This window comes from Podarcis gaigeae, assembly GCF_964106915.1.
Source record: "Podarcis gaigeae genome assembly, chromosome: Z".
In the NCBI taxonomy this organism is placed as follows: Eukaryota; Metazoa; Chordata; class Lepidosauria; order Squamata; family Lacertidae; genus Podarcis; species Podarcis gaigeae.
The window spans coordinates 20,812,743-20,832,798 of record NC_139691.1 but is presented as its reverse complement, the minus strand read 5'-3'; the positions used below and the strand labels follow the sequence as shown (position 1 = coordinate 20,832,798).

The window sequence follows — 20,056 nt, the reverse complement described above, 5'->3', positions numbered from 1 at the left end:
AGCTGAATGTCAGATTCTTAAGCTTTTGCTTCCATGCTGTTATGTCCAAACTAAGTAGTCTTCTTCTTCCCCCATTGCTTTAACAGACCAGAAATCACTTCAGCAGCACACGGGAAGAGTTGGAAGACCTCAAGAAGAGGATGAAGGAAGCTCCTCTCACTTGCAAGCTCCCTGGGAAGCCAACCATAGAAGGCTATCTGTATTCACAAGAAAAATGTAAGTGTCTGCCAAGGGGATCCTATGAGGGATTTGCTGTGGTTCCTGCATTTCAGGGGACTGGACTAGTTGACCCTTGGGAGCACCTTCCAATTCTATGATTTGGCGACATTGGAAGGTGGGCAGACTTCTTCATTGGAGGTTTTTAAGCAGAGGTTGGCTGACCATCTGTCCAGGTATCTTTTTAGTAATGATTCATTTCAGGGGGTTGGACTAGATGATACCCTTTGGGCCCTTCCAGCTCTTTCATTCTATAAGGAAGGCTTCCAGAATCAACCTCTGCCGGACTCAGCTCTGGACATTTGAGATTCCACCATGCCAGAAATGTTTTCCACATTTTTCAAGGCCATATTTCCTCTTCACTGCCAGCCTGCAAAATTTCAGAAATAGCTTCTGCTCATCACTCATCTCCCTTCCAGCCAGTGATGGATTGGTAGCAGATCACAGGCTTGAAGGAAAAGAGAGGAGAGTTAGAAGTCAGGAGGGACTCTACTGGACCTCTTAACATGGATTTCAACTAGTTTTTAAAGTGGAGAAAACACTCATGGTTGTTTTTTTTAAATAAAATTGAAGGCAGGCTAGTTGAAATTGTTCAAGTTAAATCCTAAGCAAGGTAGAGAGCATAAGTATACCTGAAGGAGAGTCTCCACCCCCATCATTCTGCCCGGATGCTGAGGTCCAGCGCCGAGGGCCTTCTGGCGGTTCCCTCATTGCGAGAAGCAAAGCTACAGGGAACCAGGCAGAGGGCCTTCTCCGTAGTGGCGCCCACCCTGTGGAACGCCCTTCCAGCAGATGTCAAAACGATAAACAACTACCTGACATTCAGAAGACATCTTAAGGCAGCCCTGTTCAGGGAAGTTTTTAACGTGTGATATTTTACTCCCCAGAGTGGCTGGGGAGGCCCAGCCAGATGGGCGGGGTATAAATAATAAATTATTATTATTATTATTATTATTATTATTATTATTATTATTATTATTATTATTAAAAGTTCTTTATATGCCAGGCTTGCTTGGGGTTACCTGGTCTGGAAAGAGCTTTTAAGTTCTCTGCCCTTCTGCAGGTGGTGGGATACTCATTATGAGACCTTGGATACGCTCATGAGATCTTGTAGGACTACTTGAGTTCCCTCAAGATCTCACGTGAGCATCCTTGGCCTTCCAGAGCCAATGCACTGAGCAGGCCTTGCCGCTCAAGCAAGAGAGAGAGAGAGCGCTTACAAGCCCTTTTGTGCTGGCTCCCTTTGGATTACATAGTGTGAAAAGAGCTTTCAAGCTCTCTACTTTGCTTGGGTGGCAAGGTCTGCTGGAAGTATAGGGGATTCTCTCTGTTTCTCCCCGTCTCCGCTAGCCATGGGGTGACTCCAGAGATTTGGCAATACATGATTTTTATGTATAAACAGAACCCCTGAGACAAATACTGCATGAGATGAAGTTGTAGTGAAAGCTTTTAAAAAAGTTTTATGCACAGAACCTTGTTCTTCCACCAAGATTTGGACTTCCAGATCTCTAATCACTTTCTTCTCAGAATGGAGCTAAAGGGCTCCTGTACCCTCAAAACAATTATGGGGCGGAACTGGCAGAATCTGCTACGACTTTGCTATGTGGAGGGAATGCAGCTGTTTTAACAGCTTGGAATATTAGTTCCCTTCCCTCAAATCTTTACAGGTGCCTTTGCCTGGCATCAAAGGCAAGGAAGAAAAATGCCAGGTGGTTTGCTTACTGTCAAGGGGGATGGCCAAGGATTAACCTCACTGAGGTTGAACAGTGGGATGGCTGCTCTGTGTGCTCTTGGATAGCATGTCCCTTTGAATGGTGCTAGGTTCAGAAAAGGACAAGCAAAATGATGGATGCTAGACTAGATGGGCTGTCGGCCTGCTCCAGCAGGGCTCTTCTGGTGCTGCTCTGGAACCTCCAGGCCCAGGGGCAGTCTATCTGTGAGGACAAGATTTTGGAGTAGGTGGGTCATTGGCCTGATCCAGCAGGCTCTTCTTATGCTCTTAAGTGCAGGGTCTCCTATCCCATGCACTATTTCCTTGTGTCCATTCCCAGGTTGTCCTGCTGGAACAAGCCCTATTTAAAAGCTCTTTCTCTTTTTTACACCAGATATTGCATGCAAGTAAGAGATGTACCTTGGGCATCTTCTGTTAAATTTGTTCAATTCTGGACTTTGATGCAGGGGCCCTGGGCATCACATGGGTCAAATACTACTGCCAGTACGAGAAAGAGGCAAAGGTGTTCAGGATGACACACATGGAGCAGAAGCCAGGGTCAAAGCAAGTAAGTGAAATCCTACTTAATGCTTTGGGAAGCATTTAAAACTAACTCTCTGGTGGTAATTGCAGCTTGTGGCTTCTGGACACCACTGCAAATTTCTGCATCCGACCTTTTGACATGTTGTATGTATTATTATTAATTTATTACCCAACTTTCACCTTAAGGTCCCGGGGTGGATTACAACATTAAAACACAGTACAGTCATCCCTTGGAAGTCAAATGGAATCCATCCAGATGTCCGTTCGACTTCCAAAATGTTCAGAAACCAAAGCACGGCTTATGATTGGCTGCAGGAAGCTCCTGCAGCCATTCGGAAGCTATGGAGTTGGACGTTTGGCTTCCAAAAATAGTTCGCAAACCGGAACACTCACTTCTGAGTTTGTGGCGTTTGGGAGCCAAAATGTTCGAGAACTAAGCTGTTCGAAAACCAAGGTATGACTGTATTGAATGAATAAATGAATCTTTATTTGCATCAGCCATCGGCCATAGCAATAAAACAACAATACGAGATAGAAAGAATATAAATAAAAAGTCAATTATATAAAATACAGTTGAGGGTTTTGAATCAATAGTCAAATAGAGGATAGTATTCTAATTGCCCCAGCTAAAAACCATATAACCTTTGCTGTCACCTGCTCATCTTGATCTGCCAAGAGAAAGGACACTGTGGCAGTGGCTGGGCGTCCTGGACTGGACAATAAAAGAGGCGTGATAAATCTCATTCCTCAAGTCTTTATAAAGAGTGCAAGCCAGAAGGACATGCGCCACCGGTACTGCCATCTCCACAGGGACATAAGCATTTTTCATGTGGAACCTGTTGGAATTGTCCCTCAAGTACAGCCGAGGGCAGTACATTCAATCTTGTGAGAGTAAAAGTGCATCTATATTTTAGAATTGCTAGGTTATGCAGATAGGGTGCCAGAGAGTTGAAATGGGAAGGTGGAAAATTGTCATACCATGGGCGGAATTTCCTTACTGTGGCCAAGTTGTTCTGACGCTCGATATCATTTAAAGTAAAGGTAAAGGTACCCCTGCCCGTACGGGCCAGTCTTGACAGACTCTGGGGTTGTGCGCCCATCTCACTCTATAGGCCGGGGGGCCAGCGCTGTCCGCAGACACTTCCGGGTCACGTGGCCAGCGTGACAAGCTGCATCTGGCAAGCCAGCGCAGCACACGGAACGCCGTTTACCTTCCCGCTAGTAAGCGGTCCCTATTTATCTACTTGCACCCGGGGTGCTTTCGAACTGCTAGGTTGGCAGGCGCTGGGACCGAGCAACGGGAGCGCACCCCGCCGCGGGGATTCGAACCGCCGACCTTTCGATCGGCAAATCCTAGGTGCTGAGGCTTTAACCCACAGCGCCACCCACGATATCATTTAGGCACTGACAAATTAGACTGTTTGTTTTACTAAAACCCAAAGTGACTAGCTGTTGTGGTGATAGACCACAAGAGTGAAGCTTTTGATAGACAATTTTAGTCCAGGCGCTCTTGTGACAATCTTACAGCACTAAGAATATTAGACCAGGGGGATTTGAGTTTAGGTGAAGCCAATAGTGAAGTGTCCTGCGCCAGATCCATAATTCTACCAAGAGAAGATTAGCCTCTAGGCGCAATGATGCATTTGGGACACAGGGTGTATTAAACACGACTGTATTAAAACAGTTTAAAAGGAGGGGAGAGCTACATTTATAGGGAGAGGGAACTAACTAGAAAGGATACATTTTGGAGGGAACAATCTCAGGCAATCACAGTCCTGCCTTTTGGAGGAAACCAATAAGACAGAGGATCCAAATACAGCAGCTTAAATGAACCAATAGTAGCTGGAACCAAAAGGCAGTTACTTTACCCTAATGCAATACAGACAATAATAATACAGATATAAAATCCTTTGACTCAATACACAACAAAAAGGTCTGTAGGGAAGGAGGTCGCCTTTCAGGTATTTGACAGCTGAGTCATTTAAGACCTTAAACACCAACATGAACACCTGGATTTGGGCCCAGAAGCAAACTGGCAACCAATGTAGACATTTAGAAGCTCAGCATGCAAAGTGGTGGTGATTTGAGGTGCTCCTTTTTTGTTGCTTCCCTATAAACACAGATGACCACCTGTTCTCCTTGCCTTCTGACTCAGCTTCATTTCAATGCCAGCCTTTCTGTCACTCCTGAGAGTTCTTCCCATTTTCATGGATTGATTTGCTTTCCCCTCTAAGCCTGGGATCTTAAAAGTGAGATCAAGTGTTATCCCTCTCTCTTTTGCTTTCTGTAAATTCCCTTCTCAGGGCACCTTACACCTGATGCTGAAGTCCTGTGTGAGGAGGAAGACAGACTCCATAGACAAAAGATTTTGTTTTGACATTGAGACGCTGGAAAGGTAATCCAAACTCCTGGCAGGTTTTCAACTCTTTAAGTTTGCATTTCCTTCAAAAATTGCACAGGCGGGGGGGGGGGGAGAACCTATTAAAAATCTTTCTTTACCACCTGTTATAAAGTGAGTTTACAGGACACAGAAATTACAGCTTTAAAATTAATGCATATGCATAGTAAAGTACCAGAAGAATTTAAAAACAAAACAAAATCAAGACAACAATAAATCACAGGTCCATGAGGTCTAGAAACTTACCATTTAGCGAAAGGCTGTTGCTCAGTGGTGGAGCATCTGTTTTACATGCAGAAAGTTCCACAACCAATGCTGACTAGAAAGAACAGTGGCCTGATTCGGTATAAGGCAGCTTCTTATGTTCTTATTTATTAAATGTGTATTCCAGATAGTTAAGATAAGTTAGAAATGTTTAATCAGGGTGGGGAGTAGTTTAATTTTAGCATAATTGTTTCTTGCTTTGTTTCATTATTGCATAATTGTTTCATTATTTTGTTAAGTCATTGTATAGTTTGTATTTTGTTTTTTTAAGGGGAAAGGGTCAGGGCTGCCTGGGAGTGGGCCTCAGCCAACAGAATGGCTGGGGCAGGTTCCACAGGGGGGCATGTGTTGCGACATCTGATCTCAGTAATCATGGGCAGGAGGAGGAGTTACACTAAGACCAGACCATGTTATTACCGAGGAGGCAGGCTTAGTCGTTGTTGGAAGACTATCCCTGCTTCCGGGTCCGGTCCTGAATGGAAGGATACTGGAATCAGCAAGGGAAACCCACATGACCTGAAAGTGTTGCTGTGCAATGCCAGGTCAATGATGAATAAAACCACTGCCATCCACAACCTGATTGTGGATGGAGGATTTGACCTGACATGTGTGACAGAGACTTGGTTGGATGAAGCAGATGGGCCTGTCCTTGCCGCTGCTTGTCCACCAGGTTTCTCTTACGTACAGCAACCCAGGCCATGTGGGTGGGGAGGGGGGGTTGCAGTGATTTTTAGGAATGCATTAGTTTGCACCAGGAGTCCTATTGGGAAGACCCAGTGGGCAATAGGGGCAGTACAGGATTCCTTTTGGTGTACCGACCTCCCCGCTGCACCAAGGATTCCCTGCCCCGAGCTGCTTCAGGTCGTGGCGGATGTGCTCCTGGAGAAACCTAGTTTGGTTGTCCTGGGGGATTTTAACATCCATGCTGACACGACCTTACAAGGGGCCGCTCGGGACTTCATGGAAAGCATGGCCTCCCTGGGGTTGTCCCTGAATAAGTTTGGCGCAACTCATAGCCACAGACATGCCTTAGACCTGGTGGTTACCTCTACGGATGTTGGTGATCTGACACTAAGTAAAAGCAAAACAAAAGAAGTGCCATGGTCAGATCACTTCCTTGTGCAACTGGACTTCTTTGTGACCCTTCCTCTCTGCAGGGAGGTGGGACCGATTCGGATGGTCCACCCCCACCACTTAATGGATCCAATTGGCTTCCAGAGAGTGGTAGGGGATGCTTTATCCCATGTTGATGGCCTTTCAGCTGATTCCCTGGTGGCCCGCTGGAATGCGGAGTTAACCAGGGCTATTAACTGTCTGGCTCGGAAGCGCCCTCTCCGATTGCATGGAGCCCGGACAGCCCCGTGGTTTTCCCTGGAGCTGAAGGCGATGAAACAATCGTTGAGACGGCTAGAGCGCTGGTAGTGGAAAACTCGTTCTGAATCAGACCAGACATGGGCTAGAGCTCAAAGTTGAGCCTACCAAGTGGCAATGGCGACGGCAAAGAGGACCTTCTTCACCGCCTCTATTGCTCCTGCAGAAAACAGCAGCAGGAGACACTTTCAATTCAAAGTGTTGGTGCTGACCTTTAAAGCCCTAAACGGCCTTGGTCCTGTATACCTGAAAGAGTTTCTACACCCCCATCGTTCAGCCCGGACACTGAGATCCAGCGCCGAGGGCCTTCTGGCGGTTCCCTCATTGCAAGAAGTGAGGTTACAGTGAACCAGACAGAGGGCCTTCTTGGTAGTCGCACCCGCCCTGTGGAATGCCCTCGCATCAGATGTGAAGGAAATAAGACATTTGAAGGCAGCCCTGTTTAGGGAACTTTTAATATTTAATGCTGTATTGTGTTAAACACTCAATTGGGAGCCACCCAGAGTAGCTGGGGAAACTCAGCCAGATGGGAGGGGTATAAATAAATTTATTATTATTATTATTATTATTATTATTATTATTATTATTATTATTAGGTTGGCTTGATCCTGTCTCTGACATGAACAGAACAGGCTGAAATTGAAATTGAAATCTGACTGAGTTGCCCCAGCCACTCTGGGCGGCTTCCAACAAATTAAAACACAATAAGACATCAAACATTAAAAACTGCCCTATACAGGGCTGCTTTCAGATGTCTTATAAAAGTCAGATAGATGTTTATTTATTTAACATCTAATTGGAGGGCGTTCCACAGGGTGGGTACGGCCAACAAGAAGGCCCTCTGCCTGGTTCCCTGTAACTTTACTTCTGTTGGCAAACATTTCTACAGATTACCAGAATGTTGGATGTCCCTTAGTGCAGAGAGTATTTCCCCCATTCCATATCCAGCCAGGGAAAGAAGAAAAGCATTTTGCTAGTATTCAAAGCTGTCCAGTTTATTAAGGAACAGTAACCCACTTCCTCAGTTGCATGAAGTTGGTGAAATATTTGCAATATAAATATGTATTGCCCCAAAAGTCCACAAAATGTGATTGGTTCAATCTGTGCAAAGCTGAATAAGCATAGTGACTATGTCAGCAATCACTAGTAACAGATCTGTGCAAAGCTGAATAAGCATAGTGACTATGTCAGCAATCACTAGTAACAGATCTGTGCAAAGCTGAATAAGCATAGTGACTATGTCAGCAATCACTAGTAACAGATCTGTGCAAAGCTGAATAGCATAGTGACTATGTCAGCAATCACTAGTAACAGAACAGAATTGGTGGTGCTTGTGTATTTAAATGAATATTCTGCTTCATCTTGCCAAAACAACAACCCGAGGCACCTGAAAAAATACAAATGGGAAAAAATAATACTGCAAATCTATTCAAAACAAGTAAACAAACGCAGCCAGGCTTATTGCAAGAATTCAAAACAATAACTAATAAAACTCCAGGTGGTTGCCAAACAGTGCCAAGAAGACCACCAGCTACACTCACTTGACACCAGCTGCAAGTTAGAAAAGCTAAAGGAATAGGGTCAACCTTGCTGACAAATTCCAGTTCTGACAACATTGTATTTAGCTGTGGTTCTTCATTGCAAGGGGTGGGCCTAGATGACCCTTGGAGGTACCTTCCAACTCCACAGTTCTGTGATTGCATAAGTTAATTATGCTGCCACTCAAGCTTTTCCAGCTACTAGAAAAAAGAAGCTGCTTCCTGCTCTTTGCATCCTGCACAACCAGTTTTTTGTATGCGTTTATTTTCCATCTCCAAATTTTTCATTGAAGTGCAGAGCAAACACTTCTATTAAAAGCATGTGCAAAGTCCTTGGTGCGAGTTGCCTGGAGAAGGATTAAGCCCTGTAATTTTTGATTCAGTCTTGTTGCTTCATGGAGAGAAAAACTTCCTTTGTTTTTACCCTCGTACGATCTCTTGCAGACCTGGGCCCATCACCCTGCAAGCCCCTTCAGAAGCAAATCGGCGGCTCTGGATGGAGGCCATGGATGGGAAAGAGCCAGTAAGTATTAAAAATGCTGCCCCAAGTTGTGTGTTTTGATGGAGTTTCCACTGCCACAGGGGTGGGGATGTAATCCAGATGTTGGACCAACTCTGACAACTGGTTGTGCTGACTGCTGGGAGGCGGACTGTAACAAACTCTGGAGGGCCACAGCTTAGCTATTCCCCACCTCCCCTTTTTAAGTTAACTTGCATGATGTTTTTTAAGTAATGATGTTTCAATGATGTTAAGTAATGATGTTTCGTTTTAGCTGGTTTCGAAAAGCGAAATAATGACTCTCCTTTTTCAAAACTTTCAAACCATTCCCAGGGGCAGCCTTTGACCATTCCCAGGGGCGGGCAGCCTTTGAAAACGTTCAAACTCAAATTTGGCAAAGTTTTTAGGGATAGCCTCTTGAATTGTTCATTTCTCCATTACATTTGACGTTGCAGGAGGAAGAGGCTGAGTGTGGCGGCATGATTGGAGTTAATAAAGCTAGGCCTGGGATGGAGAAAGGGAATAGAAAAAAATCTTTCTCCATCTCTTATAGAACTCATGGACATCCAGTGAAGGTGAATGTTGAAAGATTCACGGCATAGAAAAGGGTCCTTAGTCGTGCAGCACATAGTTAAACTGTGGAACTCCTTCCTGCGGGAGATAGTGATGGCCACCAATCTGGATGGCTTTAAAAGTGTCAGCATTAGACAAATGCATTAGACAAATGCACGGATATTGATGGCTACTAACTGTGGTGGCTATTCTCCCCCTCCCTTTCTGAATACCAGTTTTTGGAAGCCACAGGAGGGGGGAGGAGTGTGCTCTTGCACCCAGGTCCTGCTTGTGGGTTTCCTGTTGAAGCATTTTGTTGGCTCCTGTGAAAACAGGATGCTGGACTAGATGGGCCAATGGCCTGATCCAGCAGGACTCTCCTTATATTCTTATGATAAATGTGCACTTGGCATTAATAAAGCTGCAGTCTGAATGATTTGCAGTATGCTTATTTTTTTAAAAAAGATTTTATTTTATAATGTTAAAGGATTTTTTAAAAGTAAAAGTGTTATGACTTTTTGATAGTCTCAGTTCCTTGCAATTTCACCTCCTCCTACTTCAGGGGTGGATAACCTTTGACCCCCCCCATCAGCCGCACATAGCATGGTCGGCACTGGCAAAGGATTATGTGAGCTGCAGTCCAGCAGTATTGGGAGGGCCACGCCACAGGATAGCCACCCCTGGCCTAACCATGTGAGCATTTTGTTTCCGTGCAATCTGGAAAGAGTCCACCACTCCCTGTGGGGATTGTTCCTGGGTTTGTTTAGCTTCCCTGGAATAGCCTGCATGTGACCAGATACCAAACCCTGAACCCTAAGTTATTAAAACCTCTGCCATCATGGAGATGGGAAGGCGGCTGTAGGAAACGACACCAGCTGGGAAGTAGAGGCGACTCCCCATGGCTTTTATGCAGTGTCCACATCAGCAGCTCTTGGGAGAACTTTGCAAACAGCGTGTGAATTTTTTATATTGCAGTACGTTGCACATGATTGACTTGTGCAATTTCAACCTTACACAGTTGAAAGCCAGCCATTTGAAACCTCACAAATAAATTGCACATAAGATAGAGAGCTTTAAAGCTCCTTTTGCACCGGGTTTCCCCTTTTAAGCTCTGTGCCTTTCTTGCTGGGCTCTGGGATGCTGTTGCGAGAACTCGGATGGCACTGTGAAATCTTGCGGGAGCCTCCCAGAAGCTAGTGAGAAAGACAGAGAGCTTTTGAGCTCTTGCCTTGTTTGCTTAGTGGGGCCAAGGCTTGCCTAGTGCCTGACTCCGGAAAGGTAAAGATGCTCATGCAGGGGCTGTTCCAAGGGGGCAGTTCAAGCGTATGTTTTTTGCTTATGTGCACCATCTCTGGAACATGTCCCCTGTGCAAGAGGTGATTATACTGTCTTATATCCTGTCTTTCAGTCAATTTGATTCTTCAAGGGTCAACGTGTTTGCCATCTTTTTAATTTAATTTTGCTTTTATTTAGATCTACCACAGTCCCATCACAAAGCAGGAAGAAAGTAAGTAGCTCCCATTTTGGTCTATGACTCAGGTAGATCCCAGATAACCCCTATATAAGTGCACACACTTTTGCCAGCCATTTGTGCTTTTCAAAAGCATGCATAAGGTGTGTCTGTGTTTCTGTGTGTGTGCTGCTTTGGAAGAGCAGGCAAAATGTTCTGGATGCAGGTATCTTGGCACTTAGCTTGCTTGACCCTTACCATGGTAGCTGATGTATCTTCCTCATACCCTTAAAAAACCTTGGTGTAGAATCATGGAATGGTAGAGTTGGAAGGAACCCAAAGGGCCATCCAGTCTAACCCCCAACAATGAAGGAATCACAACTCATAACAGTGTCCACCTCCCTTCAGCTACGATTCCTAGAGGGCCTATGAAACGGCACTAGGTGATGTTTATACTGCAGCCAGGCAAAGGGAGGCTGAGGAGAGTATGGGCTGTAAGTGGCCACCCACTCACCTCAAATAGGATATTTCAGAGTTGGGGAGAAGGTTCAGAAAAGTGCAACCCAAATGATCAAGGGGGTGGAGCGACTCCCTTATGAAGAAAGGTTGCATCATTTGGAAACTTAAAGTTTTGAGGAAAGGCAACTAAGAGATGCTATGATGGAAGGTTATGAAATTATGCATGGCCTGGAGAAAGTGGACATAGATAAGTTTTCCTTCCATATTTGGGCCACATAAAAGAAAATCCTTCTTCACACAGCACACAGTAAATCCTTCTTCACACAGCACACAGCAAACTGCCTAGGAGGCAGTGATGGCCACCAACTCGGTTGGCTTTAAAAGAGGATTGGACAAATTCATGGCTGCTAGCCATGATGGCTCTACTTCTGAATACCAGTTGGCAGAAACCACAGGGAGGGAGAGTGTTATTGTGCTCTCGAATCATGCTTGAGGGTTTCCCAGAGGCATTGGTTTTGCCACTGTGAGAAGAGGATAGGCCATTGGTTTGATCCAGCACACTCTTTGTAATGTTCCTACGAACATTTTTGTAAAAGCTTAATGAGATTAAGGCAGAGTCATTCTGCTATCCCACCCCCACCCCACTTCCCTAAAAAAAAATTAAAAAATTCAGGAAAGTTATCTGTGCCCACCCCATCATGTTGGCAGCTTCAACTCTCTCCTCTCCCCTTAAATAGCTGAAAAGGTTTTGACCAGAAAGTTTGCTCCAGCTGAAGATAATAACAATAATAATAATATGTTATTTGTACCCCGGCTGGAGCCTAGCTCAAAGTGGCTAACATCATATAAATAATACAACATGCATTAAAACAAGCAACCAATCAATTAAAATGCATCCCAAATTAACTCAAATAAATTAAAATTAAAACTGGACAAATGACAATCCTCAGGTTAAAATTGAAAGCGGTTAATACTTGCCAGGACCAACTGTTTCCACTGATATTATAAGGACCTGTGAGCAGGTTGGGAAACCTCCTTTGTGCTTATTCTTATACAAAGAGAAAATGAGTTAGACTGAACCCTGACCAAAGGCCTGGTGGAACAGATCCTTCTTGCAGGCCCTGCAGAAGGATGTCACATCTCGCAGGCCCTAGTCTCTTGTGAGAGAGTGTTCCACCAGGCTGCGGTCATGGCCGAAACTGGCTTTGGTTTAGGCCAGTCTAATCTCCCTGGGATCTCCCGGAATCTTCAGGGTGTTGTTATTTGCAGACCATAAGGTCTTCCGTGGACATACGAGGAGAGGCGGTCCCATAGGTACGAGGGTCCTAGGCTGTATAGGGCTTTAAAAGTTAAAACCAGCACCTTAAACCTGATCCTGTACTCTACTGGGAGCCAGTGCAGCTGGTATAGCACTGGGTGAATGTGATCCTGCGGCGCGGGAGGACAAGTGGTGGGATTTCCAGCATGGAGTAGTCTGTCCGCATCTGCTGGGAGGATCCAGTCAAAGCTGTCCAATACTGGACCTGAGTACAGTTGAGGGGCCTCCAGTTCCGTTATTGTATCCAAATTGGCAGGGAGGTCACGGCGGAGCGACAGGACCTTCTCCGCAAAGAAGCTCGCAAATGCCTCACAGCTATAAGTCTGATTCATATTTAAATTCGGCTGTCCCTCTAGGGACGTGAGAGACCTAATTATACTAAAAAGTTGTGCCAGGTGAGAGCTAGTGGATGCAATGGAGGCTGAGAAGTAAGACTTCTTAGCAGCCTTCACTGCCATCTCATACGTCTTCATAAATGCCCTATAAGATGTTCTTGTGGCTCTGTCATGGGCACTGTGCTATACTCGCTCTAGCCGTCGTGAGGTCCTGCTTCATTTTCTGGAGCTCCTTGGTAAACTAGGGGGCCCGGTTTCTGCGGGGTCGCAGAGGATGCCTAGGTGCGATTTCATCAATGGCCACCAAGAGCCAGATCAATGAGCCAAGCTCAGTCAATGAGTCACCAGGGGGAGCAGGGTCCCACAAGGCCTGACGGAATCCATCAGGATCCATCAGTGTCCACGGGTGAGCCTAAATAGGCTCGCCACCTAAGCAGGGTGGGGTGGGAAGTCAGACCATGGCACCTCCATCCAGCGGTACATGATCACATCTATGCCTGCACCAAAGATCAAATCCAGCATGTGGCCTGCTTGATGTGTGAGGCCCAAAACAAACTGGGAGAGTCCTAGTGTTGCCATGGAAGACCCCAGGTCCAGAGCCTGTAAGGAAGGGACAGCATCAGCATAGACATTGAAGTACCCCAATACCAGTAGGTTGGGGAACTCCAAGGCCCAGCCGGTCACCACCTCCGGCAGGTCTGACAGGGTGGCTGCTGGTACGCTAGGTGGCCAGTACACCTGCCAGATAGCCAAGCTCTCCTTGGCGCCCCACACCAGGCCGACACATTCAATGCCAGAGAACGATGGTGATGGCAGAGCCCTGAAAGAACAATCTTCACTGATTAACAATTCCGCCCCTCCCCCCGGCCCACAATCTGCGATTGGTGGAGGACGGAGAAATCTGGGGGTGCCTAACACATAATTGAAGGGAGCTCTAACAAGCGCGTCTCACCAGATAAGACTTGAATAGCCTAATGAACCTGCACTGTGTGCAGTTTGAAATAGATGCCCATTGCTGCTCTCTACTGGGTGTGCTGCATATTGCAGCTACTGACTTTGTAGAATCGAATGCATTTAAAAAGATGCTGTAGGAATTACCAGGCATACCTTGATTAGGGTACATTCAGACATGGGGAACATGGTGTCTGTTCCCCTGCTTGTGGTGTGACATAAGACACTCGGTAATAACATCACACAGCAGATTACAAAAAAAGAAATAGGAGAAGAGTTAAGTATGATAGGGACCTGCTACCATAGTAACATAATGAAGTATATATCATTTTAGCTTCAAAGGTAGTAAAGGCAAGATATCCTTGTCCAGGACATCTGAGGAAAGAGAAATGAATCAAATTCTTCATTGTAACATCTGGAAGCCAAAGTTCATGAAGAAGAGTCCCATTTCCCTCCATGTTTCCCTAGCTGTTAATTTCTACATTATATCTGAGCATTCACATGTAAAAGCCACTGCTGGGAAACAAATAAGATATAGTGCTCATTTCTATGCTATTTGATTCAAGGTGAAAAAAAATCCATTTGCAGTCAACCTAGAAAATCACAGGAGTAAACTGGTGATTTTTGGGGTGCTGGTATGCGCAAGAAAACACACCAGCACACAATACTTTTCTGTCTTTTTCATGGTTGAATCATGAGGGAGGGAACAGACAACTGTAGGCAAGTGTAGAAAGGGTGTGGGGGAATAGTAGCATTGTCCGGTGACGTCCCTTGTTGTCTCCCACGACACCCACTGGTGTGAGCATGAAATTTTGTGCAAGGTGCTGGTATATCAGTCAAAAAGCCACAAAAAGTTGCAGTTCGACAACACAACAGGTCATTGCAGTGTGAGAGGAACATCAGAGGGACAGAAGCACTAATACTATAACCAGGAAGGGAAGTAATGCAGCATTCCCCGTGTCTGAATGCACCCTCATTAAGGCCCTAAAGAGCTTCCATAGGATATTTTTAAATGCGTTTGGGCCTATTTATTATACACCCGATTAGAAGAAGCAACGGAGCAGGAATTATACATTAGATGGATCTGCTACCATAGCAACATAATTAAATAATCTTATTTTTAGCTTCCGTAAAAAGAGCCCAGCATCAAAAGCCTGACTAAATAGTTTATAGCCATAATTTGCAGGGTGGGAATGGGGTGGTAGTGGGAGGAAACCCACTTAGTACTAGTAATAACTCCATAGGAATACTCTGATTAAAATGGCCATTCCATTTCATATAACAATATATCATAATTACTAATCTTAAACATCTGCTCATATCCTTGCCTAACAGTGGAATCCCATAAATAGAATCATAGAATTGTAGAGCTGGAAGGGAGCTGAAGTCCAGCCCCTGGCAATTCTCAGAAGTAAGCCCTGAGTAGGACTCGCTGCCAGGAAAATGTGCACAGGATTGCAGCCGAAATATAATCAAATGAGTCAATATATTCCAGACTTTCTAACCAGTTTCTTAAATTTGGGGCCTCTATTGACTCTCGGGGATGTGGAACCTCAGACTTGGGGGCCAAATTTGGCCCTCCAGACGCCTCTGCCCCTAGGGACTCTCCTCAGATCGCTACCCCTCCTCTCTCCAGGCCATTCCCCCCGCCCCCTGGTTTCCCACTGCTGATATTTTTGAATGGATGAATTTGCCACTCCATCACTGGCAGCAGCTCTCCAAGATTTCAGATAGGAGATTACTTGGGGATTATTATAATTAAAGTTATTAGTCACCTTTTTTTGCCACAGGCACCTCAAAGCGACTTACAGAAAAAGAGGAAACACATATATTAAAATCAGGGGTGGGGTTCTTTAAAACACCCAAAAAACTCTGAAAGTTAGTTACAGGCTAAAAGCCTGCTTAAAGAGGAATGTTTTCATCTGGCGCCTGAACATATGTAATGATGGCTCCAGGCAAGCATCCCTGGTAAGATCATCCCACAAATGGGGAGCCACTGCAGAAAAGGCCCTGTTATGATGCTGCCACCCTCCAGACCTGTCATGGAGGAGATACATGAAGAAGGTCCTCATATAATGATCACAGGGTCTGGATCAGTTCATATGGAGAGAGGCAGTTGTTGAGGTATTGCAACCCTCAAATTGCCATTTAAGGCTTTACAGGTGAAAACCAGCACTTTAAAATGGGGCCCAGAAACTGATTGGCAGCCAGTGCAGTTGGACCAGGATCAGTGCAATATGTCTTGCCTTGGTGAGCAACCCAGCTGCTCCAGCTGAAGTTTCTTCACTGTCCTCAAGGGCAGCCCCACATCTAATGCGTTGTAATCTAAGATAGAGGTTGCTGGAGCACAGACAACTGAGATGCCACTGGAGACAGAACCTGGGACTTTTGGCTTGCAAGGCAGATGCTCTGTTGTTGTGTTGTGGCCTCCCGCCAGGGCCATTTGGAAAAGGTGGTGACAACAAGGATCTTTCTCAGCTCTACCTAGAGATGCCTGGGATTGAACCTGGGACCTTTAGCAGATATAACATGCCTTCTGGGTCAGGCTGAATTAGGAAACAGCTCTTACCATTCCTTCCTGGCTTTAGATCACTGGTGCCTTGACACACCATCAAGGTGTGCAGGGAATTGTTGGCCGTATTATAAGAAATCAATCTTTTAATGCACCAGCATGTACACTTTGGAACTCCCTGCTTGTTGACACCAGGCAGGCACTTTCACTGTACTCTTTTCAGCACCATTCTTTTTTAGACCAACTTACCCAGATATGTAGAATGTTGATGTGTGCTTTAATCTTTTTTAAAGCTCATCGTTGATTCTAATTATAGTCGTACCTTGGATCCCAAATGCCCTGGAAGTTGGACGTTTTGGCTCCCGAACACTGCAAACCTGGAAGTGATTGTTCCGGTTTGCAAACGTTCTTTTGGAACCCAAACGTCCGACAGGACTTCCGTGGCTTCCTGCAGCCAATCAGAAGCTGCGATTTGGTTTTCAAACATTTTGGAAGTCGAACGGACTTCCAGAACGGATTCCGTTCAACTTCCAAGGTACGACTGTATTATTTGAATGTTTTAAGCAGCTGCTTTCTCTCCTGATAATTCTATTGTTTTCTTTTTTATGTGTAAAATGCTTTGAGGCTTTCCTTTACAACCATGCGGTATAGTATAAATTTTATGAAGTAAATAAAAGAAAAACTACCCTTGTTCCTGTAGCAGAATGAACTTTGACTTGTCCCTGCCTGCTCTTCCTCTCTGAACCTACAGGCAGATAATCTCCTGTTGCCCTTTGTATTTTACAGTGGAGCTGAATGAGGTTGGCTTCAGATTTGTCAGGAGATGCATCAACGCCGTAGAGACAAAAGGTGAGTGCCGCAGACATTGCATCTGGATGCTTCCCTCTTATATAGTATGATTGCATTTTTCAAGGTGTGTGTGTGTGGATTCAGGGGTTCTCCATACCCATGAATATCATGCATAGCCAAATCCTGGGAGGCAACTCCATGGCTAGCAAGTGAGGGGGAAGGAAAGAGAGAATCTCCCATATTTCAGTAGCCCACATGCCCAGCAGGCATAGCCCAGCAAGCAAGGCAGAGAGTTTGAAAGCTCTTTTGTTTGATATACAACAGAACAATTGAAATCTCTCTCCTACTAGCAGTACTTGAGCTTGTGATCCAACCCATTCAAGGTTATGATGACCCCATGGGTGGCTTTTCTCCATACAGCTGCCCATATGAAAATAGCCAGACATTGCAAAACTGGTGTTGGGTTTGACATCAATTCTTGGTATACCAGAGTCTGGTCAGTAGCATTGGCTGAGATATTAACATGTCAGGTCAGAGTGGCAAAGGACAAACACAGCCCCTACTCCTTTTGTAACATCAGGCAAATGTTTCTGAATGCATAAATTGTTCAGACTGTGGCAGGAATCCACCCAACACTCATGGGAAAACGTGGTGCAAGCTTTTAGAGTAACCAAACAAAATCTTGTTACAAAGTACGAAAAAAGTCTGTAATTATATCAGGACAAGTTGTTCGTTGTTTACTGTTGCAACAGTTGTTTTCCGAAAAGGTATCTTCTGTTCCACAAAAAATAAATAAAAACATTATGAAAAGAAAAAGCTCTTCTCTCGCCAGGTCAGTCGATCGAGCACAAAATGACTTTAAGTTCTCTGCTTTGCTTGTGAGGGCAAGGCCCACTCAGTGTGCCAACTCTGGAAGTCCTGTGGAACTCTTCCACTTGAGATTTATCAGGCGCATTCTGTGCCAACTTTTAAACACTGACTGAAAACTTCCCCTTATTCCACCAGGCCTATGCAGGCAATTAAGAGTACACCCCCACAATGTTTGTGTTTTTAATTATTTTGCTTTTAACTTGCTTCTTAAAAGTATTATGATTTTACTGTATATTTTCATAGAGTTATACAGTGGCATATAAATATTTCTATAAATAAATAAAAAAACTAGAGATGCTTGTGCAAGATCTCGTGGGAACTCTGATGGCCTGCGAGATCTCGTGATAGCATCCCAGTGCTGGTGCAGTGAGTGGGCCTTGCCTCTCTGCACCCTGCAAGCTGCAGAGCTTAAAAGCTATTTTCATGCCAGGAAACCAAAGTAGACCTGGTACAAAACAAGCTTTTAAGTTCTCTGCCTTGCCTGGATTTATCATGCACAACCAGTCTGCAAGAAACCCATGCAAGTTAAATGCACACAAGATGCGATCACACTCTACTGCAATTTCTGCAGACAGTAACTCCAGTTTCTGTAATTTATGCAGGCTGCAATCCTAAACCCACTTATTTGGAAGTAAGCGCCATTGAACTCAATGACACTTATTCCTAAGTAGATGTGTACAGGATTGCACAGCTGGCGGTCTAAAAGCACTTGAAGAAAGAGAGTGGTGAAGTCCAACTTGCAGACATGCTTGCAATGTGAATAGCAGAGGCTTTTAAAAAAAATATATAAAGAGAAGTTGGAATGTTACTAGCAAAAGTGACCTAATATGCAATCTTAGAATTTGTTTTTGGAGGGGTGGGAAATAGACACGCTTCTTAATCGCTTGGAGAAAATTCAAGGCAGCTTAATGACCCAAAGTGACACAATAAAAAGTTGGGCCCGGTATTATTTTAGTTTTAGAGATCTTTATCATAAAAGTGCCATTAAAATAAATGGTGTCTGTTTCGCTCAGTGCTCAAGATGAAATCTTAGACAATCAGACTCTTTTGAAGGGCTGGCAGGCAACAGCTGAGCAAATTTAATGGGAGCTTTCCTGAAATACTGGCCTGCTTCAAATGTTGCCATTCTTTCTTTAAGCATCTTAGTGGGTTCTGTCTGAAATGTTTCCTTTAATGCTGCATCTTGGAGAAAGCAAGTTTCCAAGCATACCTGGCGAAGGTGGGCTCTGCTGTTTCCAGGAATCCCGCCTTAAGGGGCATCGTGCTCCCCCTATACCAAGGAAACCACCCTACAGATTTCTGCTTTTCTGCATCTGGAGAAGAAAAGTGGATTTCTTAGCACAAATTATTGTTCTTAGGAAATGAAGAAGCATTCTCGGTGCTCATGAGTATCGGACTAGCCTTGTAGACTAAGAGAGCCGGAGTGGTGAGGTGTTTAGAGTGTCAGACTAGGACCTAGAAGATACAAGGGGTTGAATCCCCACTTGGCCATGAAGTTCACTGTGTATGACCTTGGGGGCCAGTCACTGCCTCTCAGCCTAACCTACTTCATAGGGTTGTTGTGAGGATAAGAAGAGAAGGAGAACATACCACCTTGAGCTACTTAGAGGAAAAGTGGAATATAAATGTAACAAATAAGTAGAATGTATAACCAAATGCAAATGTGTGAGGTCCCTGGGGAGACACTTAGTAACCTGCAGCAGGGGTGGACGTGGCTGATGTCACTGGTACTTGTCTTCTGCTCTCACAGCTTGGTCTGGGTGAAGAGTGAAAGACTCTCTTGTTGGAGGAGGAGTTAGAACGTTGGCCCTGCCTCCTCTTCCTTGAGGATGAGAGGCAACCCTGAAGGATGTGATTTGTCCTCCTGCCCATCCCAAGAACATGACCAAGTGAGGATTCAAACACTGGTCTTTGAGTTCCTAGTCCTCATTTAATCCCCACAACAACCCTGTGAGGGTAGGTTAGGCTAAGAATAGGTGACTGGTAAAGGTCACCCAATGAGCTTCTACACCATGCTGGCTCTTAAATTAATTTGTGACAGTTTTCAGTTTGTTTACTGGATAGCCAGGAAACAAATTTTCCATATTGTTCCCAAACCAACTAGATAGAGCAGTGGCACTCAGCTGGTGGTCTGCAGACTCCAGGGAGTCCACATAACCTACCCAGAGCAGGCATAGGCAAACTTGGCCCTCCAGATGTTTTGGGACTACAACTCCCATGATCCCTAGCTTAACAGGACCAGTGGTCAGGGATGAGGAATAGTAGTCCCAAAACATATGG

General features: G+C 44.9%; 1 protein-coding gene across 2 annotated transcripts in view; it reads left to right on the top strand.

Moving 5' to 3' along the window:
• The window catches only part of OPHN1 (oligophrenin 1), a 118,208-nt gene that overhangs the window by 48,910 nt on the left and 49,242 nt on the right, over positions 1–20,056 (top strand). For both annotated transcript variants that reach the window (XM_083722166.1, XM_083722167.1), the window contains 6 exons: positions 87–216; positions 2,395–2,495; positions 4,774–4,865; positions 8,486–8,564; positions 10,566–10,599; positions 16,904–16,966. In XM_083722166.1, the coding sequence (XP_083578292.1) occupies positions 87–216; positions 2,395–2,495; positions 4,774–4,865; positions 8,486–8,564; positions 10,566–10,599; positions 16,904–16,966 (499 nt within the window). The remainder of the gene's footprint in view (positions 1–86; positions 217–2,394; positions 2,496–4,773; positions 4,866–8,485; positions 8,565–10,565; positions 10,600–16,903; positions 16,967–20,056) is intronic.